The sequence below is a fragment of the Grus americana genome, chromosome 1 (genome assembly GCF_028858705.1).
Source record: "Grus americana isolate bGruAme1 chromosome 1, bGruAme1.mat, whole genome shotgun sequence".
Classification (NCBI taxonomy): Eukaryota; Metazoa; Chordata; class Aves; order Gruiformes; family Gruidae; genus Grus; species Grus americana.
The window spans coordinates 123,281,408-123,302,343 of NC_072852.1; the positions used below are offsets into that span (position 1 = coordinate 123,281,408).

At 37.9% G+C, this 20,936-nt stretch overlaps 1 protein-coding gene across 14 annotated transcripts in view; it reads right to left on the minus strand.

Annotated features, from left to right (window-relative positions):
• The window catches only part of KDM6A (lysine demethylase 6A), a 159,301-nt gene that overhangs the window by 113,138 nt on the left and 25,227 nt on the right, over positions 1–20,936 (minus strand). For 13 of the 14 annotated variants that reach the window (XR_008575835.1, XM_054816351.1, XM_054816392.1 and 10 more), the window contains exon 3: positions 10,441–10,549. The exons of the other annotated variant lie outside the window; for it this stretch is intronic. Coding sequence is in view for 12 of the 13 variants with exons in the window: in XM_054816351.1 (XP_054672326.1) it covers positions 10,441–10,549 (109 nt within the window). In the remaining variant the exon portion in view is untranslated. The remainder of the gene's footprint in view (positions 1–10,440; positions 10,550–20,936) is intronic. 14 annotated transcript variants of the gene reach the window in all.

Genomic DNA, 20,936 nt, shown 5'->3' on the forward strand with positions numbered 1-20,936 from the left:
TCTAGGGGATCCAGCCTTCCCTTCTAGGGTAACAGTATTCTGCTTCTACTTAACATCTTGAAGATGAAATGCTAATATTTTCAGTGCTGTGCTGAGAATGTGTAACAATGAATCACAGAGGTATCCCTTACATAGGAGCTAAAGGTCTCTCTCCTCCTCATTAAAGTTCGACAACTAGAAACTAGTATCGATGCACAATTTCAGTGTTTAACAGTGCTCAACTTACAGTTAGTTCCCTGTGAAAGTTTATTTCAGCCCCCTTTACATCTAGATTAAACATCTGCCCCACAAGCCCTCAAATTCTGCTGAAAAGCATTGAAGGACCAGGAAGAAAAACAGAAAAAAAAAAAAAAAAAAAAAAAGAGAGCATTTTTTTGCCAGAGACCACATGAAACATCCCTAATCAAACATCCCTAAGAAGAATCTTGCATATAAGAGGTGGCAAGAAATCAAATGATGAAAGCAAAATTTTTTTAAAAAGCTAAACCAACCTTCCAATTTTTAAAGAAGTGGAACGTGCACCATAAATTTGAACGCTACCACACTTTCTATGCCCTGAGCGAGTCAGTGAGCAGACATTTATCCTCAGTTCTATGGTGTCGAAATAGAGTATCTTATCTAAAAAGTGTATTATGGAACTACAAACAACAACTTCTCCCTTACATTAAGTTTATAACTATAGGAAATAAGTGCAAATCCCTCAAATTACAAACTTCATTCTAGATTAAGAAGAAAAAAAAAGAGCAAATGAATCAGCTGAGCAACATAAATTTTACCCAAGTTCTTATCTGAAACATAGGCTATACTTCATCAGTGCTATGATTCCAATTATAGGATGATGTTCTCTGGTTTATTAACAAGCGAAAAGAAAGTCACTTGTGTCATGCATCACGTTAGTAGTATTAAAACAACCAACCAACCCAAAACCAACCAAAAAAACCCCTCGACACTAAAGGCTGCAATGTCATTTGCACCTTTACTTTTCATCCAAGACTGGTCATTCCAAGGTGACACAATTTTTGTCAGAAAAAAAAATTTCTATGAACTACTGCCCCTCTTTCAACATGGGGTCAATTCTTATTTTTACGGATACAAGTGAATTACCCTGTTTCAGTTAAGATGTCCTTTTTTAAACATACTGAAATGACTGCTTTCAAACCACTTTTAGGCCCAGCAGAATTCTGCAGACAATCTTATGATTAGGAACTTAATATTGAGCTTTGCCAATCTAAACGTTTGTCACTGAAATTCTTAAACATATGGAATTGTTGGAGGCCAAATACACAGAAAATTCTTTTTTCAGCATGCAAAACACTCCTGAGCATCTAGAAAATGCATGTCCAGACTCAGAAAGAACAGGACTGAGTGTCAACAGTAGGACAATGTTTCTTGCTTCACTCTCAACTATATTTGTAAAATTATCTAGTCAACCACAGAAAACTCTCTTAGAAGTACAAACCTGAGAGACCACATTCAGACATCTAAACCAATATTGGACAAGTGACTCAAGAATTCCTAAAAAAAGTGCTCATAGTTAACTGTCTCTATCCTTCTGCACAGTATTTGGGCAACCTGGTCTAGTGGAGGGTGTCCCTGCCCATGGCAGGGGGGGTGGAACTAGATGATCTTTAAGGTCCCTTCCAACCCAAACCATTCTATGATTCTATGATTTCATTACTTATTGTATCAGTTTACACTCTTCCTATTAACACTGCTCTCCAAAACCTGGCAATTTACATTATTTGCCTAACAGGTAATACTTATGATCAGACTCTTGAAAACCCTAAAACCTACTGAGTGGCAGTGACAGCATTTACCATCCTACCCTGAATACTAGGGTGGTGTATGCCCCAAAGATATATTTACCTTTTCAGAACAATCAGCAGCAGCTATATTGCTTGATGAGAATAAAAGAATGTTTACCTAAAATAGCTCTGAAAAGAAAAACATCATCTTTCCACTCAAAGAATTAAAACTACTGGACAGCAAGAAACCTCCTCAGCTCTGGCTGGCTTTGGAATCTGTCTTTAAGTCTCTGCCACCTCCTGCAGAGCTGACCCTCGATGATTTCATACAGTCAGTCTACTTGTTTCCTCTTCTTACAGGTTTTTACAGCCACCTAGAACTACCCACTTTGCAACATCTACAGTTACTTTGACACTGAGAGCCTTTATTATTTGTCCTCGAAGAGTTTGCCTTCCCCTCTTACTATGACTGGGGTCAAGGGACATCTCAGAATCAGGACAGGGATGATACTGGTTTCTTATTTGCCCCTGTTTAAGATTACTTGATTTCACATAAAGAATACAAAATAGATTTTACATATTAACACATATGGAGTTTCAGGATGTTGTGGGGTTTTTTTAAATTCCCTTTATTTCATGAGAAAATGGTGATACTTTATAGAATACATAATTGTTTCAGAAATACCACAGACAATCTCTTTTCACATGCAGACTCTAAAAACATAACCTAAACAAACAAATAAGGGGAAAATGGAGAGCAAAATATCTAGACTGAATGACATCCACCTACCTGTCATTTTTAGCACATCAAATCATGCAATCACAAAAGGATGGCTTTTATGATGTGCTCTAAAAAACCTACTTTGTAATACCTGAAAATTTAAGAGGACTTTGAAAGTGATGCAAACATGAAGCACTTTGAGTATTTTAGTGCTTGAGTAAGGAAAAAGCAAACTAGATACTGACACCACCTAGTGGCATCTTGCAAGGCTAAGTGTGACTAACAGATTTTTGGCTTGCTGAACTTTAAAAAGCAAAGAGCAAGCATTAATTTGATGACATACCCCTGAAAAGAGAACTTTAAAACAACTCAAAGCTCCATATTCTTCTGTGTAAATCAATACTTGTTTTCTTAAATAGAAATTTCTTTTTTTAATGTTATTTTTTAAAGAAGCATTAATATTTCTTAGTGTTTATCTGATATGAAAATGAATAGTAAGATAGAAAATTAGCTGAAGAACTGCACAAGGGAAGTAAGGAAAGGGTACATGTGTTGGTTTAAATCTGACAGTGCTTCCAGGAAAAATAAATCTTCATTAAACACCTAGGACACATATGCAGGTTATGGAAACAGCTTATTACATAGTACAGGTTCTATCCATAATAGCGTTTCAACCTAGCAAGATGAACACTGCTGGGCCATAAAATTAAAAGCATCAAAAGTTGAGGAAATTCCAAGGTTGAGACAATGGAATTGACTCTTTGCTGGGTAAAAAACTGGCTGGATGGCCAGGCTCAAAGAGCTATGGTAAATGGAGTTAAATCCAGTTGGCAGCCACTCACAAGTGGCATTACCTGGGCCTCAGTACTGGGGCCAGTTCTCTTTAACATCTTCATGAACAATCTGGACAAGGAGATCGAATGCACCCTGAGTCAGTTTGCAGCCAACACCAAGCTGGGTGGGAGTGCTGAACTGCTTGACGGTAGGAAGGCTCTACAGAGGGATCTGGATAGGCTAGATCAACGGGCCGAGGCCAACTATATGAGGTTCAACAAGGCCAAGTGCTGGGTCCTGCACTTGGGTCACAACAACCCCAGGCAACGCTACAGGGCATGGAAAGCTGCCCAACAGAAAAGGACCTGGGGGTGTTGGCTGACAGCCGGTTGAACATGAGCCAGCAGTGTGCCCAGGTGGCCAAGAAGGCCAACAGCATCCTGGCTTGTATCAGAAACAGTGTGGCCAGCAGGACTAGGGAAGCGATTGTTCCCCTGTACTCAGCACTGGTGAGGCCGCACCTTGAGTGCTGCATTCAGTTTTGGGCCCCTCACTACAAGAAAGACACTGAGGTGCTGGAGCATGTCCAAAGAAGGGCAATGAAGCTGGTGAGGGGTCTAGAGCACAAGCCTTATGAGGAGCGGCTGAGGGAACTGGGGGTGTTTAGCCTGGAGAGAAGGAGGCTGAGAGGAGACCTTATTGCTCTCTACAACTACCTGAAAGGAGGTTGCAGCCAGGTGGGTGTTGGTCTCTTCTCCCAAGTAACTAGCCAAAGGACAAGAGGAAATGGCCTCAAGTTGTGCCAGGTGAGGATAGATTTGATATTAGGAAAAATTTCTTCACCAAAAGAGTGGTCAGGCATTGGAACAGGCTGCCCAGGGAAGTGGTTGAGTCACTATCCCTGGAGGTATTGAAAAGACGTGTAGGCACGGTGCTTAGGGACATGGTTTATTGGTGGGCTTGGCAGTGCTAGGTTAGTGGTTTGATTTGATCTTAAAGATCTTTTCCAAGATCCAATGATTCTATAATGACCAAAAAAAAGTGTTATGGAAGCTAGAGCAGCAAAATGCAGCTCAGGTCTTTTGTTCCAACCTCAGGAAAGAGGTTGTTCTCCATTTCCTCCAGAGATTTGTGCTGAAAATATCAAAAAGGCTATCAAAGAAGCCTAAAGCATGTCTTCCTTTTCACACAGAATGAAGGCAGACACACAGAGGCAACACTCATACATTTAATAAAGAAAATTCACCCAATAGTCCTCTAAGTAACTCTGTTAACAACTACACATTCTCATGTGGAAATACAATGCAGCAGCAAAGTGGTGAGAAGCTCACTGTCCTATGATCATGTTCCACTATGAGCTGCTCAGGAGACTTAGAAGTATTAAACGTGTAAGACGTATACAAGTTTGACAAGGAGTTTACTGTTACAGAAATCCTTTAGATAATGAACTCTAGGAAAGGTCTTAAAATAGTGAGAATATCAGTGAAGGAACACAATGGAATCACATGATGCTCAGAAATCCTTCAAAGAGCATATTCTGCAAAATGGCTTTTAACAATCGTTTATTTAGAATACTGCCCAAAATGAAATTTTTCCGACAACCAGTCAAAAAACATGGTCCAGTTAGAGTCTGGACCCCAACCGTCACACACACTATTTATAAAGAACATTTTGATGTTCTAAGCTTAAGATAGCATTCTTACTTCATCCTATAGGAATTCCATGCAATGGTTCAAACTGTCTGAAACTAAACCTCCCAAAATTTAACAGCAGCATCCTGAAGATGAAATAAACAGCTCTAAATAGAAGTAACCCAATTTCTGCCAGTTATTAACAATTACAAACAACAAAATAATCTTAAACCAAAAAAATCACACTCGTGCAAGACAGCTGCCTCTTCCTCAACCCATTCAGATTGCTATGCTACTTAAAATCCATTCTACTTCTTCAAGATTCATCAGTAAGACAGCCCAGCAGCTACCCTGCAGCAACCAGCACAATCCTATCTAAGCTGGGAAGTTCTCTCAAATTCTTTAAGGTGACTCCTACTTCTCTGTACCTCAGAACACAGCACATTGAAATGCTTCCTAATGACAATACTTTCCTTCAAAGTCCTAAAGACTGAGACATTAACCACTACAGAGAAATTCTCTACAGAGCTGGAATTGTAAGTACAGAGGAACACATGTACATTGTTGAATCTGGGAGTTGTTCTTGCAACAAAAATACTTTACACAACAACAATCAAAAAATGTTTAAACTTTGGGCTTAGGCTGTATCTTAATAAATGAGCACCTCAATAAACATTCTGTATTTTTTTTCAGTTTTGTTTTAAATTTTAGCCTAACAAGTGCTAAAAAATGCCCGTGGACTAATTAACACTTACAAATTTATCTTATAAATTACTTGCAAATTTTTAGTGCTTTGACAATGCAGTCACGATCTACAAACAAAATAAGTATTGCTAAAACTGTTGTGACGTACTACATAAAAATGTGATCACCACTTGAGTACAGCAATAAAAATTATTTTAGTGTGCTATTTATTGTGCTTTAGTAACTGTGTCATAAATAATTGCATGGTTTTTTCCACATCATTCATTAATTGCATTATCTACTTTTACCTCCAGGAATTTTGCTTAGAAAACAGCAATTCAAGGATAAAAGTATGTCTCCACTTGTGCAACTGTTAGTTCTCCTCCAAGTCACAGGCTGGAATACAGCCAATATATATATATAATCCTTCTACAAAACAGATATAAACATCCCTAAGGAAAACACACAGATGACATCAGAGTTCATGAGCTCATTAAGGTTTGGGTTCTAGTTGAATACTGTTTAAAGTCCTCTGTCTACACGCTCTACTCCTTATGGAAACCAGAGTCATGAAAAAAAAAATTAAAAAATCTCCAACTAGTGATGTAACATCACTTTCCTCCAAGACGAGCAGCACAATAATTTTGGTAAAATCCCATCTCTCCCAAGGAATGCAGTAGCAAACAAAGTTCACAAGTATATACCATGGAGTCCTAGCTGGATTCACAATGCTGCCAGCGTCCAAAAACCTACATGACAACTCATCAATCTCCTCCAGCAAAACCTGAAGCTGAGGTTTCACATTCTGGGGCAATTGCATCACTTTTTTCTGCTGGGTTTATTTTTTTTTTCAGTTGGATCAGTTCCCCACACAGCTGCACATTCAGCTGTGCCAGCACAAAGCAGAGAGCAGCAACAAGCAGACAGGGGTGCCACTAAAGACACGCCCAGGGATCAACAGGTTTGGAAAGCTCTGAAACAATCAAACAGCTGGGGAATAGCTGCCTCCTTGAAGGAAAAAAAAAAAAGGAGGAAGACATCAGATTAGAGTTAAGAGAATGCCACTGAGAAAACAGAAGAGCTTTGACTAGGAGGAGCAAACATTCTCATTTTGGGAAATCCTAAAGCCAAACCAGTAACCATAAAGATGACGAAAGCTGGGCAAAGAAACCACCTTGAACACGCTTGCTAAGCTGAATCTATCTGCCTTGGTTATAATCATCTGAATACAAGTCAGTGGCTCACAGTATTCACAATCTGCAAAAAGGTTGATACCTTGCCTAGGACTTTCTCCTAAGAGTAGCAGCATGCAATTAACAAGACAACTCAATTTCCTGGCTGAAAACCCTTTAGCTAACAACAGCAATTCAAGCATACTGCATTTTGGAAAAACCACAAGCTGCAGACCAGCTTCAGATATTTTAAAGGCTAGGAAAAAACACTATGATACTCTAGTCTAACTTCAGATATAATGCAGAGTAGAACAAACCTCATCCAGCAACTTCTGATGTGAACTCACAACTTTTGCTGGAGACAAGTACTTCTTTTTTATGAAAAAAGCATACTAAATCTGGACTTCAGTGGTGCAAGTGACAGGAAACAATGTACTTCAGAAGAAATTACTACATTTAACAGGTTTCATTTAAAAATATAAATATATATGCTAGATGTATTAAGACTTCAGCAAGACATCAGCCATCAACTTACTCCACATGCAAAGATAGCCTGCCCCTAACTGATATTCCCTGCGTACATGCAATGAGGAAACTATTTGCCTGGTTAGTTCCAACAATGACATGCACTAACCTGCCATGAATCTTTCTCAAGGTCCCTCTCTTCTGGGGTATGAGTCCTAATTCTTGTAAAGAAATGACCTACAAGGCTTTTTTACGATTTCTAAGTATTAGCTACATGAAACTACTAATGCGCAATGAATACACTCAACTGAATGATCCGTTTCTCAACGTATTTGTGAAAAAATGAGATATATCAAAACAGAAGAAACAACACACATGAAACGTAACAGCTCTCTATCAACCAAGCATTGCTTCACCTTGATCACTGATCGGACTTGTGCAATCAACTAAATTTTGTTCTACTTCACACAAACTATATTGCCAACGCTTTTAAACAAAGAACACTATCACACTGACCTTTAATAAAGGTACACCTTTCCTCATTATATATAAAGGTGTACACATTTATTGAAGATATTTAATTCAATAAATAATAGGCTTCCCAGGAAAAAAGTTCTTCAGCATTAGTCATGCTACTATCTTATGATATTTTATTAATTACATCCAATTTATTAAATACATTAACTTCTCTACAACTTTGTCCAAGACTAACTTCAGACTAGACACATTTATAGTTCTGAAGATCATCCTGCTTCAGCATTTTACAGTTCTGGAACTTCAGAACTTAAAAATTGGATAAAACATACATTAGTGACATCAAAACATTTCTGAACTCCCTTTACTTTTCAGTTCCCAAGCATTTAAAATTTAACTATAATTGCAATTAGAATGTACGATCATTAAAGTAACAGAATTTATAGAATGGAATAAAATTTATTTTTACTTTAAGTTTATAATGCAACACATTCTACTTCTCTCAAGTAACAGTAGTTAATTGATTACAGAACACTTAAGACTTTTTGTGTGGTAGATGATACTTTTACAGTCTTTGGTACTGGAGTTCAACAGCTGCAGTTCACAAGAACACACGTCTGTCACTTAATTAAAAACGCTTTAACTTCCCTTTTCCCATCAATTAAAATTCCTCCAGTATTATTTTCACTGCTACCCCATTTCTTTGAAAATACAGATGCACCTTTTTTTTTTTTTCCACTAACAAAGTTTTTTTACTTCTTGAGACTTCTTTTATCATTGAGATGTGACTTTAAACAGGCATCTAAGAAAATACTAAGTAATTTAATTCAGGTTTTTAATGCCTAAATATTTCTTCCCACACAGTTCTGCTCGTGCTTGTTTACAGTTCTGGAGAACTGGTATTTTCAACTACCATTTGTATTTTTTATGCTTGTTCTTAAAGCTACATGCACAGTACAAAGCAGACTCCCACCAGTAAACCTCGCCTCTGATCCGTAGCAATGCCTAGTCCTGTCACTTCTAACTGTTATCAACTCAACAGCAGAGTTAATACAGTTCAGCCCACAATCCTGCACTGTTTTTGCTAAGTAAAATATGTCCAATAAGCCATACTGCACTCACATCATACCAAGTTGTTATTAGGCTAATCAGAAACAGCAGTGTAAGTTGTTTGCAGAAGGGTGGTTGAATTTTCTTTAAGTAACATAACATAAAAACAAAACATGGGATCAGACTATTCTTCAGTAAATTCTATAGCCAGCATATTGTCACGTTTCCCTCAGGTTTTCCCATGTCTGTGGAACTGGAAACACCAGTGGTGATATTACACCAGTTGGACAGGATGCACGTACAAGTTGCAGGTTCTTAAGATGTTGGTACAAGTTGTGGGTACTAAGGTCCCTAAGCTACCCATATATTCAACAGAAAGAAACAGATGCCTCAATCACTCAAAGCCTTCTGAATTTAGACAAATGCAAATTCCTCCCCAGTAATATCAAATCTAAATGTTTGTCACCTAAAACATGAAGGCGAGGTAGGCTTCCAGGAGCCTTAACTCACACTGTTTTATGTCAAACACAGTGAACAAGCGGACACAGAGACACACTGTTATGAAATGGTCCACAGCTATCCTGAATCACTATGCACTGCTTTTGAACTACTATCAGCTGTAATTCATTTCCCTGTTTCTACATCCCAAGGTAACTGTAAACTAGTATTTTTGTGTATTTGGAAAAAGGGGTGGGGGTGCAAGTAGACATTTTCAGGGTGGGGGTGGTGCTAGTTTCCTTACACAAAGTCAAGCAGAACTGCATTCATATTAAAACTAAAAAGCAACAACAATGAAAAAAAGACATCCCATGAAAAAAATTCAATATTCTGACCTGTTCTAATTAGCTAGGTAGAGTAAGATCCAAAAAAGCTTTCTTCTATCCATACCTCCCACCACCACTGGAAAGGAGGCAGCTATCAGACACTGGGCCTGACACCCAGCGTGACATGAAGCGGAAACAGGACAAGCTGAAGATCTAACCCTACGTCTCAGTGACACAGCAGAGTATCTTTGGGAATCCACACCACTACCAAAAAAGCACTCTACTGACCAACAAAGCAACAAAGCACCAGTGTACATAAAGTTCCATGTTTACTAGGTGCAATGATGGCAAAAATCGCTTAAGTAATTTCAAAGACTGATGAAGCAGAGACCCAAAAAATTCACCCCCAGCTCCTCCCAAACCTCTACAACCATTCTTCCACTCAGTATTTGAAACAGAACTGGAAACACACTAAGTGCAGACTGTTGCTTTTGAATCAACACTTTCAGCCTAGCCTGACCTGTTGAGATTGTGGACATACATGGAAGCACTAAGACAGGCTCTCGTCCTATGCACCTGTGTCTCCGACCCTCCCCACCCATAGGAAACCTTCAACAGCACGGGTTCAACTGCCATTACAGTCATGTACTAACAAACCAAAAAAATGAAGTAGGCAGTGTGGTACTACTGTATAAACTAAAGAAACTTCATATTCATATTTGAAGCAGCAGTGGTTTAGTTTGTTTTTTTCAATTAAAAAAGAGAAGAAAAAAAAGAATGAGAAGTTAGAATACAACTGTTTTTGTAAAGACATCATCAGTCTTACTCTGTTATGGGCTTTGAAATACAGTACAAACCGAGAAAACAGTGAGTTATCCAAATGTTTTTCATTCTACTGCATCACCTACATCAAATGTCAATCCCCCAATGACATTTATCAGAAGTACTAAAAACCCTTACCTTTTGGATAATCTTCCAATAAGAGGTTGAAGTGACCTAACTGACAAAAGAAATCAGACTCGACCTTTCCTTCAGCTTTCAAAATTAGCGATTCATAGCAGCGAACAGCCTGGGAAAAAGAAATACAAGGTTTTCAAAATTCTGTATTAACCGAAGCAAATAATACAATTTCTGTACATGTTCTCAGAAATAACAAAGGTTCTTGTTAGTCCACAAGGCAAGAAGTCGACAGACTTGGTAACATAGTTAGCATTACTTTTCAAAGAAGAAATGTAACATTTAAGACACAACTGACTTAGAAGTTCACTGATTATAATGCAAATTGACAGCAGATGAACAATAAAAATTTTCTCTGATTTATCTGTTGACTCCAGAAACATTCTCTTTCCCAAACACAAACCAAACTTCTAACATACCTGATGATTTTTCATTTAAAAATCAATGAAATGCAAAAGGATTGATTTTATTTATTCTTTCCAATCTGCAAGAAAGAAACCTGATTTTATTCTCATTCTGTTTTTTTTTCTGAAGAATTCAGATTTAATTCTAGTTTTTGCTAAAGTGACAAATACACTACCTCAACATACTTGCTTATGCCATTTATATATCTTAGCATATATCTCCCAAGATCTGATTCTTTACACACACCTCTATCATGTCATAAAATGCAGTTTACTACTTTGTACTTACTACAGTTACTGTAGACTAAGTAAAGCTACTCTAGACTAAGTAGAGCTAAAGTTAGAAACATGAATCAAACTAGAAAAGAATTCTGAGAACAGCTGCCCTACAAGTTTTTTAAGTAGCACACAGAATCAAACTGTGTTCTGCACTGCAAACACTCATTTTTAATAAACTGAACTGATACCTTCTATTCACCACAGTGGTCACGATCTTTAACCTGTTACACTTGTCTCATGACCCTGTTTACACTTTGGGAATGAACGAATAGATGAAATCTGTTTCTCAACTTTTTGAACTTTCAGTTTCTTGATTTTGAACATAGTAGCCATTAAAATGAAGTAGGTGAATAAACTTAAACAGAGGAAAGGTTCTTTGCACCAGCAGAAGACTTCACAGTTCTCAAAAGCTCAACAGACTTCTAAGAAATTCTAATTCCAGCTGGTTAATCCATGACTTTCACCAACCCATGGTTTGACTATGTTTCAAATTTGGTTGCAATTACGAACTGCTTGATTTTAATACACTGCAGTGATCAAAAACCTTAATACTTAATCTGAAATGACAAGCTTCATTAAGTCATTTTATTAAAACTGGAAATTCAAAAGGGGAAAAAAGATCAATCCAACCTGTAATACTTAAGTCCGAATACTAATTAGCAGTCTCGCCCGTATTTATGATTTACTTCATGTACACTTGTATTAATCATTGAAATGAAAAATGCCAACAATAAAATAAAGAAATGTTAAAAAAAGTTTAAAAACACCTGTGGAGAATCCAAATTACTGATCTAATCTGCACTTTAATTTTACATTTTTACCATGCTACGCTAGTTTGAAAATTGTTTTTTAAATGGTAAGCCGTAGTAAGACAAGTGTCATGGTTTAAACCCAGCCGATAACTAAGCACCACATACCACTCACTCACTTCCTCCCCACCCTCAAGTGGGATGAGGAGGAAAACGGAAAAAAAAAACCCCACAAAAAAAAGTAGGTTGAGATAAAGACAGTTTAATAGGGTAACAAAGGAAAATAATAATTATTATTTATATATACGTGTGTGCATAAATATACATATAAACAAGTCACACACGAATGCAATTGCTCACCACCTAGGCAGGAGGGGAAAAAACCCACCAACTCTGATGCACAGTCTGTTTCTGAGTAGTGATCCCACCTCCCAGGTAGCTTCCCCAGTTTTATGTTGAGCATGACGTCATATGGTATGGAATATCCCTTTGGTCAGCTGGGGCCAGCTATCCTGGCTGTGTCCCCTCCCAACTCCCTGTGCACCCCCAGCCTACTCACTGGTGGGGTGGGGCGAGAAGCAGAAAAGGCCTTGGCTCTGTGTAAGCACTGCTCAGGAGGAACTAAAACATCCCTGTGCTACCAACACTCTTTGCAGCACAAATCCAAACCACAGCTCCATACCAGCTATTATGAAGAAAATTAACTCTATCCCAGCCAAAACCAGCACAATAGGCCTTACTGTACTTAATGAACACAAAGCCATGTATGTGACCAGATGAGTGGGTCTCAGCATCCCAAATCTGAGATGTATCACATATGCTTTCACCTACTTCCAAGTGCAGAATAGGCTTATTTTATGGCTGTTTTCAGAAAAAAAGTTCTGATGGATTAAAACAAAGCTATGCTCCTGCAAAACTGCAGTAAAATGGGTAACTTCTATATTAAATCTATTAGGTGTATGTGTGGTATTAAAATGATTTAATAAAACCATTTAAATTACACATTTCAATTTGTAGCTATTTGGCCATATTCTGAAAATATTGAGATGTGTGTTTGCCTCTACATCAAAGAATTGCTGCAGAATTTTTCATTCATGTTGCAAGTTTTGCCTTAGCAAACTGCACTAGAAGAATTGGCTGGATGGTCACACTCAAAGAGTTGTGGTCAACGGCTTGATGTCTAAGTGGAGACCGGTGACGAGTGGTGTTCCTCAGGGGTCGGTACTGGGACTGGCACTGTTTAACATCTTTGTCAGCGACATGGACAGTGGGATCTAGTGCACCCTCAGCAAGTTTGCCGATGACATCAAGCTGTGTGGTGGGGTCAACACACTGGAGGGAAGGGATGCCATCCAGAGGGACCTTGACAGGCTGGAGAGGTGGGCCTGTGCGAACAACGTGAAATTCAGCAAGGCCAAGTGCAAGGTCCTGCACATGGGTCAGCGCAATCCCAAGCACAACTACAGGCTGGGCAAGGAATGGATTGAGAACAGCCCTGAGGAGAAGGACTTGGGGGTGTTGGTGGATGAGAAGTTCAACAATGTGCATTTGCAGCCCACAAAGCCAACCATATCCTGGGCTGCATCAAAAGAAGCATGACGAGCAGGTTGAGGGAGGGGACTCTCCCCCTCTACTCTGCTCTTGTGAGACCCCGCTTGGAGTACTGGGTTCAGCTCTGGGGTCCCCACTACGAGAAGCACATGGAACTGTTGGAGCGAGTCCAGAGGAGGGCCACAAAGATGGTCAGAGGGCTGGAGCACCTCTCCTATGAAGACAGGCTGAGAGAACTGGGATTGTTCAGCCTGGAGAAGAGAAGGCTCTGGGGAGACCTTGTAGCAGCCTTCCAGTACCTGAAGGGGGCCTACAGGAAAGCTGGAGAGGGACTGTTTACAAGGGCATGTAGTGACAGGACAAGGGGTAATAGCTTTAAACTAAAAGAGGGTAGGTTTAGATTAGATATCAGGAAGAAATTCTTCCCTGCGAGGGTGGTGAGGCACTGGAACAGGTTGCCCAGAGAGGTTGTGGATGCCCCATCCCTGGAAGTGTTCAAGACCAGGTTGGATGGGGCTCTGGGCAACAATGGAGGGTGTGCCTGCCCATGGCAGGGGGTTGGAACTGGATGATCTTTGAGGTCCCTTCTAACCCAAACCATTCTGTGATTCTGTGACTGGAATTCTGTTGACAATCAAAGCTACTACTCCTTTAATTTTAATTCACACCACTGAGAGTTTGCTGACTCCAGGAGGTATTCACAATCTAAAGAATATGATCCTTGGAATCAGAAGCAAAGCATAGAAGTCCAAAGTGGGTTTCTTAAAATTACTATGTGTGCATAAAGCAATTCTCAACATTCAGGCTCATCAGCTGAACCTATTCCCATCTGCAAGTGTTTTAATGCAGAATCTTGGGGTTTGCACCTTGCTTCCTCTCCCTACTTTTTGGTCTCATCTCTTGATTTGTACAAATCATAACACAATTCTTGCTGGTGCCCCTAATGTTAACTGTCACATTAATTTGCAGATAGGCCTTCCATTTTCTCATGATATGCAATATCTGCTGCAGCTATTGAAGAGAATATTCACAGGGTGACATTGTCTTAATATTTTTGTATTCTACAATTCAGTCACTGTTCAGAGCATATAAAAACTGCTACCACAACAGGTAGCTTACAAAAACTGTTGGAGAGGAAGTTAGGGTAGTTTATTTCCTGAATTAGATGGCTACAGGTATTTAAAAGGAACTTGACTTTATGAACAAATATCAACAGGACTTTTCTATACAGATGTTCAAAGAAATTATAAACCACATGCACTTGAACAGCTAAGCATCTGGGAACCCTTAACATTTCCCCAGCCCCTTTTTAAGAAAATCCTCATTTAAAGATGTATCTCAAGTACCTGAAGAATTATATATAATAGACATACAAAAAGGTATGCCCAAGTCTGTCACACAACTCAGATCAATTCTCAAAGCAGATTTTCCTTTTGCCTTGGAATACATTTTGAAGATACCGCTAAGCCATCTTACTAACACCAGCACAAGGCAAGGCATAGGGCAGCAGAGCTTTCCCTTTAAGTAACAGTTAACTTACAGTTAAGTCTAGTTAACTCTGTTAACTGTTACCGTAAGAGCAATTCAACTACACCATTAAGTACATCCTCTCAGTTGATCTCTAGCCTGTTTGCAACATTACCAGGAAAACATATTTATGCCAACTTAAATTGTGAAGGTTGTTTCATATGAATTTTTAAAATTCTTCTAGCGCATTCTAACAAAATGAAACAGAAACTACAAGCAAGATTTACTTCCTCAGCAGGAACACCAGTCAACCTCTGAGTCTCCGAGGAATGAGCAGACTGGTCAGTGCATGGCCCTTGTTCTTCCTAGTAGCCAGAGCAGATTTATCTAGATAAACTCATTTATCATAGAATCACAGAATGGTTTGGGTTGGAAGGGACCTTAAAGATCATCTAGTTCCAACCCCCCTGCTGCAGGAAGGGACACCCTCCACTAGACTTTGGTTTTGGTGGAGAAACATTTTTCCCCATCAAATCCCTCCATAAACATCTTTAGAAAGGAACAAGTTCTTTTTCTGCATAGATAAGAATTTGTCTCTTAGTTGAATGAACAGATGCAAAGCATTTTGAAGAGGGAGATCACAACTATGCATATCTGTATATGGTTTCCTTGAAGGAATAATCAAAAGATCTCATTTCAGTGGATCTGTAACTGCAAAGGCCATCTATGGCACCACTTGTGCAACCAATTTAAATCATCCTGAGACACTAAGAATTCTAAGGAAGTTCAAAACCCCTCAGGATTTTAAGTATTGTTATTTCTCCACATCGTATGGATTTTTAAGGGCACTCAATGGAGCCAGCCTTGAGAATTGCTAGTATTGACAAATTAACAAGAAAGAGAAAGACCCTGAAATGAAAAGGAAGATTGCTACACAATGTCGTATACTTTCTTCCCTTTGTTCAAGGCTGCATGAATATAAAAGAGAAACCTGAAGAATTTAGGAACTTGGCAAGATAATCACCTGCAGCTGCTTCGCAGTGTGGCAACTAAAGCAGAGGCAGGAAACAAATACAGTAAAATACAGTAATGGCTGCAGTAAAATAAGTTGGTTGGTATGATACAAAAAATAATACTACTTATGTTTTTTGCCACCTGCTTAATTAAAAGCAAACTGAAGTAATACACCATTGTCAACGCTGCTGATATAAGAGTTACAAGCCCCTCTTATGACATCATAGTTCATGACTGGGAGCAATCTGATTTCACAAATTCAACCACCAGTTCTTAGGACACATTTAAACACAATATAGTGAAGAAAAAGGCTTAGGGTATTTGTCAACTTGAAAAAAGCTAGCAAAGCATTCATAGGTGTTCACAAAAGGAAAAAAATAATTCTATTATAATCTTTAAAATGCACTACTAAATCCCCATTTGTTCACTACTTATTATTCCAAAGGGAAAGGAATTGGAATATTTTTTTCCCCCCTCTGTTGAGAAAAGAACCTTCCCCCCGCCTCCATCCCCCCAAAAAAACCGCAAACCAAACACCATCATGGCTATCATTAACATGATTTCTTTTCACGAAAAGACCCTAGAGTTGGGAATATACTGTAACCAAAAAAAAAAAAAATTTTTAAAAAAATCCAACAGATAAAAGCAGAATTGCAAATATTGTTTGCAGAAGTCACTGATACACATTACAGCTATACTTCATAAAGGAGATGGAAGGAAAATTTCTACTTCAACTAATACGAAGGAAAGAAGTTTACCATTATCACTGGTTGCAATTCAGCACAAATTCAAATTACTGTTAAACAATTTTACTAAAAAAACCATAGAAATCAATAAAGCTTTTTGGAATAGTTTATAAAGAAGATGATGTAATGATGCCCTCTCTTATTCTTGACAAGTATGACTGACTAAGATGAAAGTAGCAGGACTAAATGGCCAAACATGACAAGATGTTAATTATTAAGTCTTTAATATATTAATGATATGAAAACAGAGGAATGCATTGAGTCAGCAAATTTTTACTTAAAACACAGAAAAAACACTAACAACTACAGAAAACCAAAAAAAAACTAACAATATAAATTGTTAACATGGCAACAGCTGGGCAGTAATGTACAGTGAAATAAATTGAGTCTGGATGGTAAATTAACTGTTCAAGAAAAAGACAGTGTTTTAATGCAGACAATATAGTGTAAAGTAACAAATTCAAAACCTCAAGATGTTCCCAGAACCTTAAGTTTCATAATAAAAAACATTATAGTATATGTAGATAAGCATTCCATCAGGGGGACAAGGGGACACAGGGACAGACAACACCACACACAGTCCCTGCTTCTTTTTTCTTGTTTCTCTAGAAAGCAATAATCAGAATGGATGGGCTTTGCAAGCAGGTACTGAGAACTGGAAGCATGAAAAAAAATTTGAAAGACACCGGCGGACTCTTCACAAATAAAATACATACTACACTAATGCTTAGAAATGAAGTGTTAGTTAGCTCTTAAGGGATGTTTTACCCTTCTGGAAATGAAAGTAATTACGTAGATAGTGCTGGACACTGAAGTGATGATCACACTATTTACTACCAGTCAGCCTGAAGGGTACCTACAGACCATGAAAGCAGAAGCTTATGTATGTGCTGAGCTCATCCTCCCCATCTCAGGATCGAAAGAGGATGTTCTGAAAGGCTTCTCTTCCATTCCTTTCTCCACAATTCGCCATCACACACGTGATTTTCTAGTAACAATGACAACAGTTACCATCCTGAGAACCTCCTGATTCAGTTCTAGCTCCTGCTCTGCAGCAACAGCAGCATGAACAAGGCTCCCTTCAGCTAAGCAAGGAGAAAAAAGACTAGCTCAGATTCTTCAGAAGTTAAACTATTTTTCCCCCCATCAGTGACTGACTGGATAAATACCCACCTCCTGGACTGTAAATTACTTAAAAGAACATCTCATTTACTTCTGCAGAGAAAAGCATACAATTCATATTTGATTGAAGATAACCTATATTAATTCAACAGATCCTCCACTGAAGGCTCTCGTATTATTTACGGATGGCACAACACTCAACTTCCCTTACTTTCTTACTCTATCAATTCCCATTACAGCTTTCAAAGCATCTTTATATACTCTTTCTGTGAAGCTCATACTGTGTTACGAAACTTCTCTCTCAACTTAGCACGAGTTTACTCTCCTTGTATTTCAAGTATGGAATATATTACATAAAAGCCTCAATAAGTGTTAAAAGCACAAACGTGCTCATGTCCCAAAAGACTCAGGCCTCAAGAAAGAAGAACACGAACTAGGCTCTGAGAATTTTGTTTCTGCAAAATTTCTATGGTATATTGGAATGTCAGGAAGGTACTCTAATCTGCTAATAATATTTAAGATCATCAAAAATCCTTATCTTTTCAGGGACAATAAATAGTATAGAACAATGGAAACTGATCCTCCTCATGCATTTCTCAAGAAATCTATCATCAATTTTGGCCAATTTGTTTTCCCATGATTACTGCTTCATGAAACAGGACACAAGAATAAACAGCGCAAGAAATAAAGAAGAAAAGCAGTTGTGCACATTATGCATAGCTTGATGATAACAATTAAGATTAATTTTCTTTAAGAGCCACTACTGTAGTCTAGGACTTATCTACCATAGGAATCATTTGAAAAAAATATCTGTTACATCTTCCATATAATCTGGAAGTAGAAGAGAGGAGATGAAGCAGCAAACAGTACAGGTAAGGTCAAGGTTACTAAGTTTACAAGTGAAAATTAACCCAAAAACTAATTGAAAGGTAAACAGCATAAACAAAAAAATGTTCTAGAGTGAAAGAAGCACACTATCACCATAAGAAACAAACAATAAAATAAAATTAAAAAACCCCACAACACAATTTAGAAAGCTACAGTGGAAAATTAGTATCAGCAAAGCAAATGCTACAATGAGATGGAGAATAGGAGACACTAGTAACTTAAAAGTGATTCTTCCCGAACCAATTATCACTGAAAAATGAGGGATACTGCTTCATAAAAAGCACAGAACTGCAAAACAAAATACAAAATAGAATATATGCAAAGCAATGATAAATGGAGAAAAGTGACATTTTAACAGGGCGGGGGGGTGGGGGGTGCCAGGAACTTGCCACCACTGAATAAAGAACACGTATTAGAACTCTAAAACACTCTTTACAAGTGTTTTCTGTCAGACAGATGTAAACTCAATAGTGTAAGCTTCTCAAAGAAAAATACAGGAAGCTTAGTTGTTTTCAGCTGACAGTGTCCACAACCAATTGCATTTTGGTGAAAAATTTTTTGACTGGATTTAATGTAGTGAATCACTCTGCATTAATTCTGAGAGAACCTTTAGAATGCAAACCACCCCCCTACTTCCTTTAAATACAGTAAGACATACTTAAAAATATAGATGTGTAAGTATGTATAGACACACTTACATTATACAGGAAATTAAAACAAATTCTAAACTATAAGTAAACATAATGGTGTCTATTCTGTCCCTGAAAATGTTTCATAATCTGAAGACTCACGAAACTATGACAAATTTTGTATGGAATTTCATCATTCCAAAGTCTGCACAGTTGGGGTGGGGGGGGGGTGGGGGGAACCAACACAAAACCACAACAACAACCAACAACAAAAACAACGCCACACAACCACCACCTTTTTTTTTTTTTTTAAAGTAGCAATAGATTTTTCATAGGCAATTGAAATGGCTGATTTTTATCTGAAAATACAGGAACTGTTTTTGGTTTTTTACCAAATAATTTTATTTCAAGTAGAATTGCAGCACCTAAATTTAGCAATTGTTCTAGAGCTAATGAAATAGTTCACCACACACTGAAATTTAAGACTACTAAATCTGATTTTATTCTAGCTATTCTTAACTATATTAACATAGAATATCACAACTGAGGTGAAAGCATGTCATGCCTCAGAACATTTAGACAGTTAACTTTGATAAACTTATCTTTTTTGAAAATGTTAAACCAGTTGTATCTAGGAAGCTACAGATATTCATATAGATTTTAGTAAGATATCATACATGAAATAAATAGCTGTTTTCAATTTCATTGGGTAAATAACTTTGGAGATACAATTAAAATCAACACAGAAAGAGAGAGGGAAAAAAAAAAGATCAATTAAAGCCAGAGTCTGTGTTAATAGCTGTCTGGTTTACCCAAGGAAAAAAAAACAAAAAGTTTAAATCTGAATAATTGTTATTTATACAAAGATCTCCTGATCCAGACACAAGCACGAGTCCTTGGAAATGTAACACTGACTATTAGCTACAAAGCATAAAGATGACACTGAAGCAATGAATAAAGAAGCATCAAAAAAGTATTAAGCAGAGAACAGTGTACATACTTATGCATAAGAAAATGTCCACAAAGACTGACACAACAAATATGTATTTGTGAAAATACTTAGTTTCAGACTAAAGAGAATGATTTTCTGTGCTGTTGTTGGAATACCAGGTGACATAGAAGAGCAACTATTATAAAAATATTAAAAAACTACTGCCAAGAATAGAGATGAAAATGGGTCAGAAGCTGTTTACGAAGAAATTGTAAAAACTAACGCTAATAAAGTGAGAATTATGGAGTTTTCAGCACCACAGGAGACATAAAATTGGTAAAGGTACATTAAGACACAGTGGATAAAAAAAAAATCCCATCTAAATGGAAGGAACCTGGTTTCAGATACTGAAATACCATTATTTCAAAGAGTCTCAGAATGCTGGTACTTCTAAAGTTAGCATAGCCAGTATACCAGAAAGGGTGCCCCATAAAGATTTTCCATCACATCACCGAAATCTCACATACAGGTACCACTCCACATATGTTCCTTTTTCCACTATCATTCATATATACTGCCCTTGTGGCTGCTTAATTATGCTTAAACAATGGGGATGCCACTCACGTATAAAAGTGAGCAACACTGGAACATAACCAAATGTGCATGAAAACCAGCTCACACAGAAAAACGTTTTGGAGAAGAACTTTATGCCCAAAAGA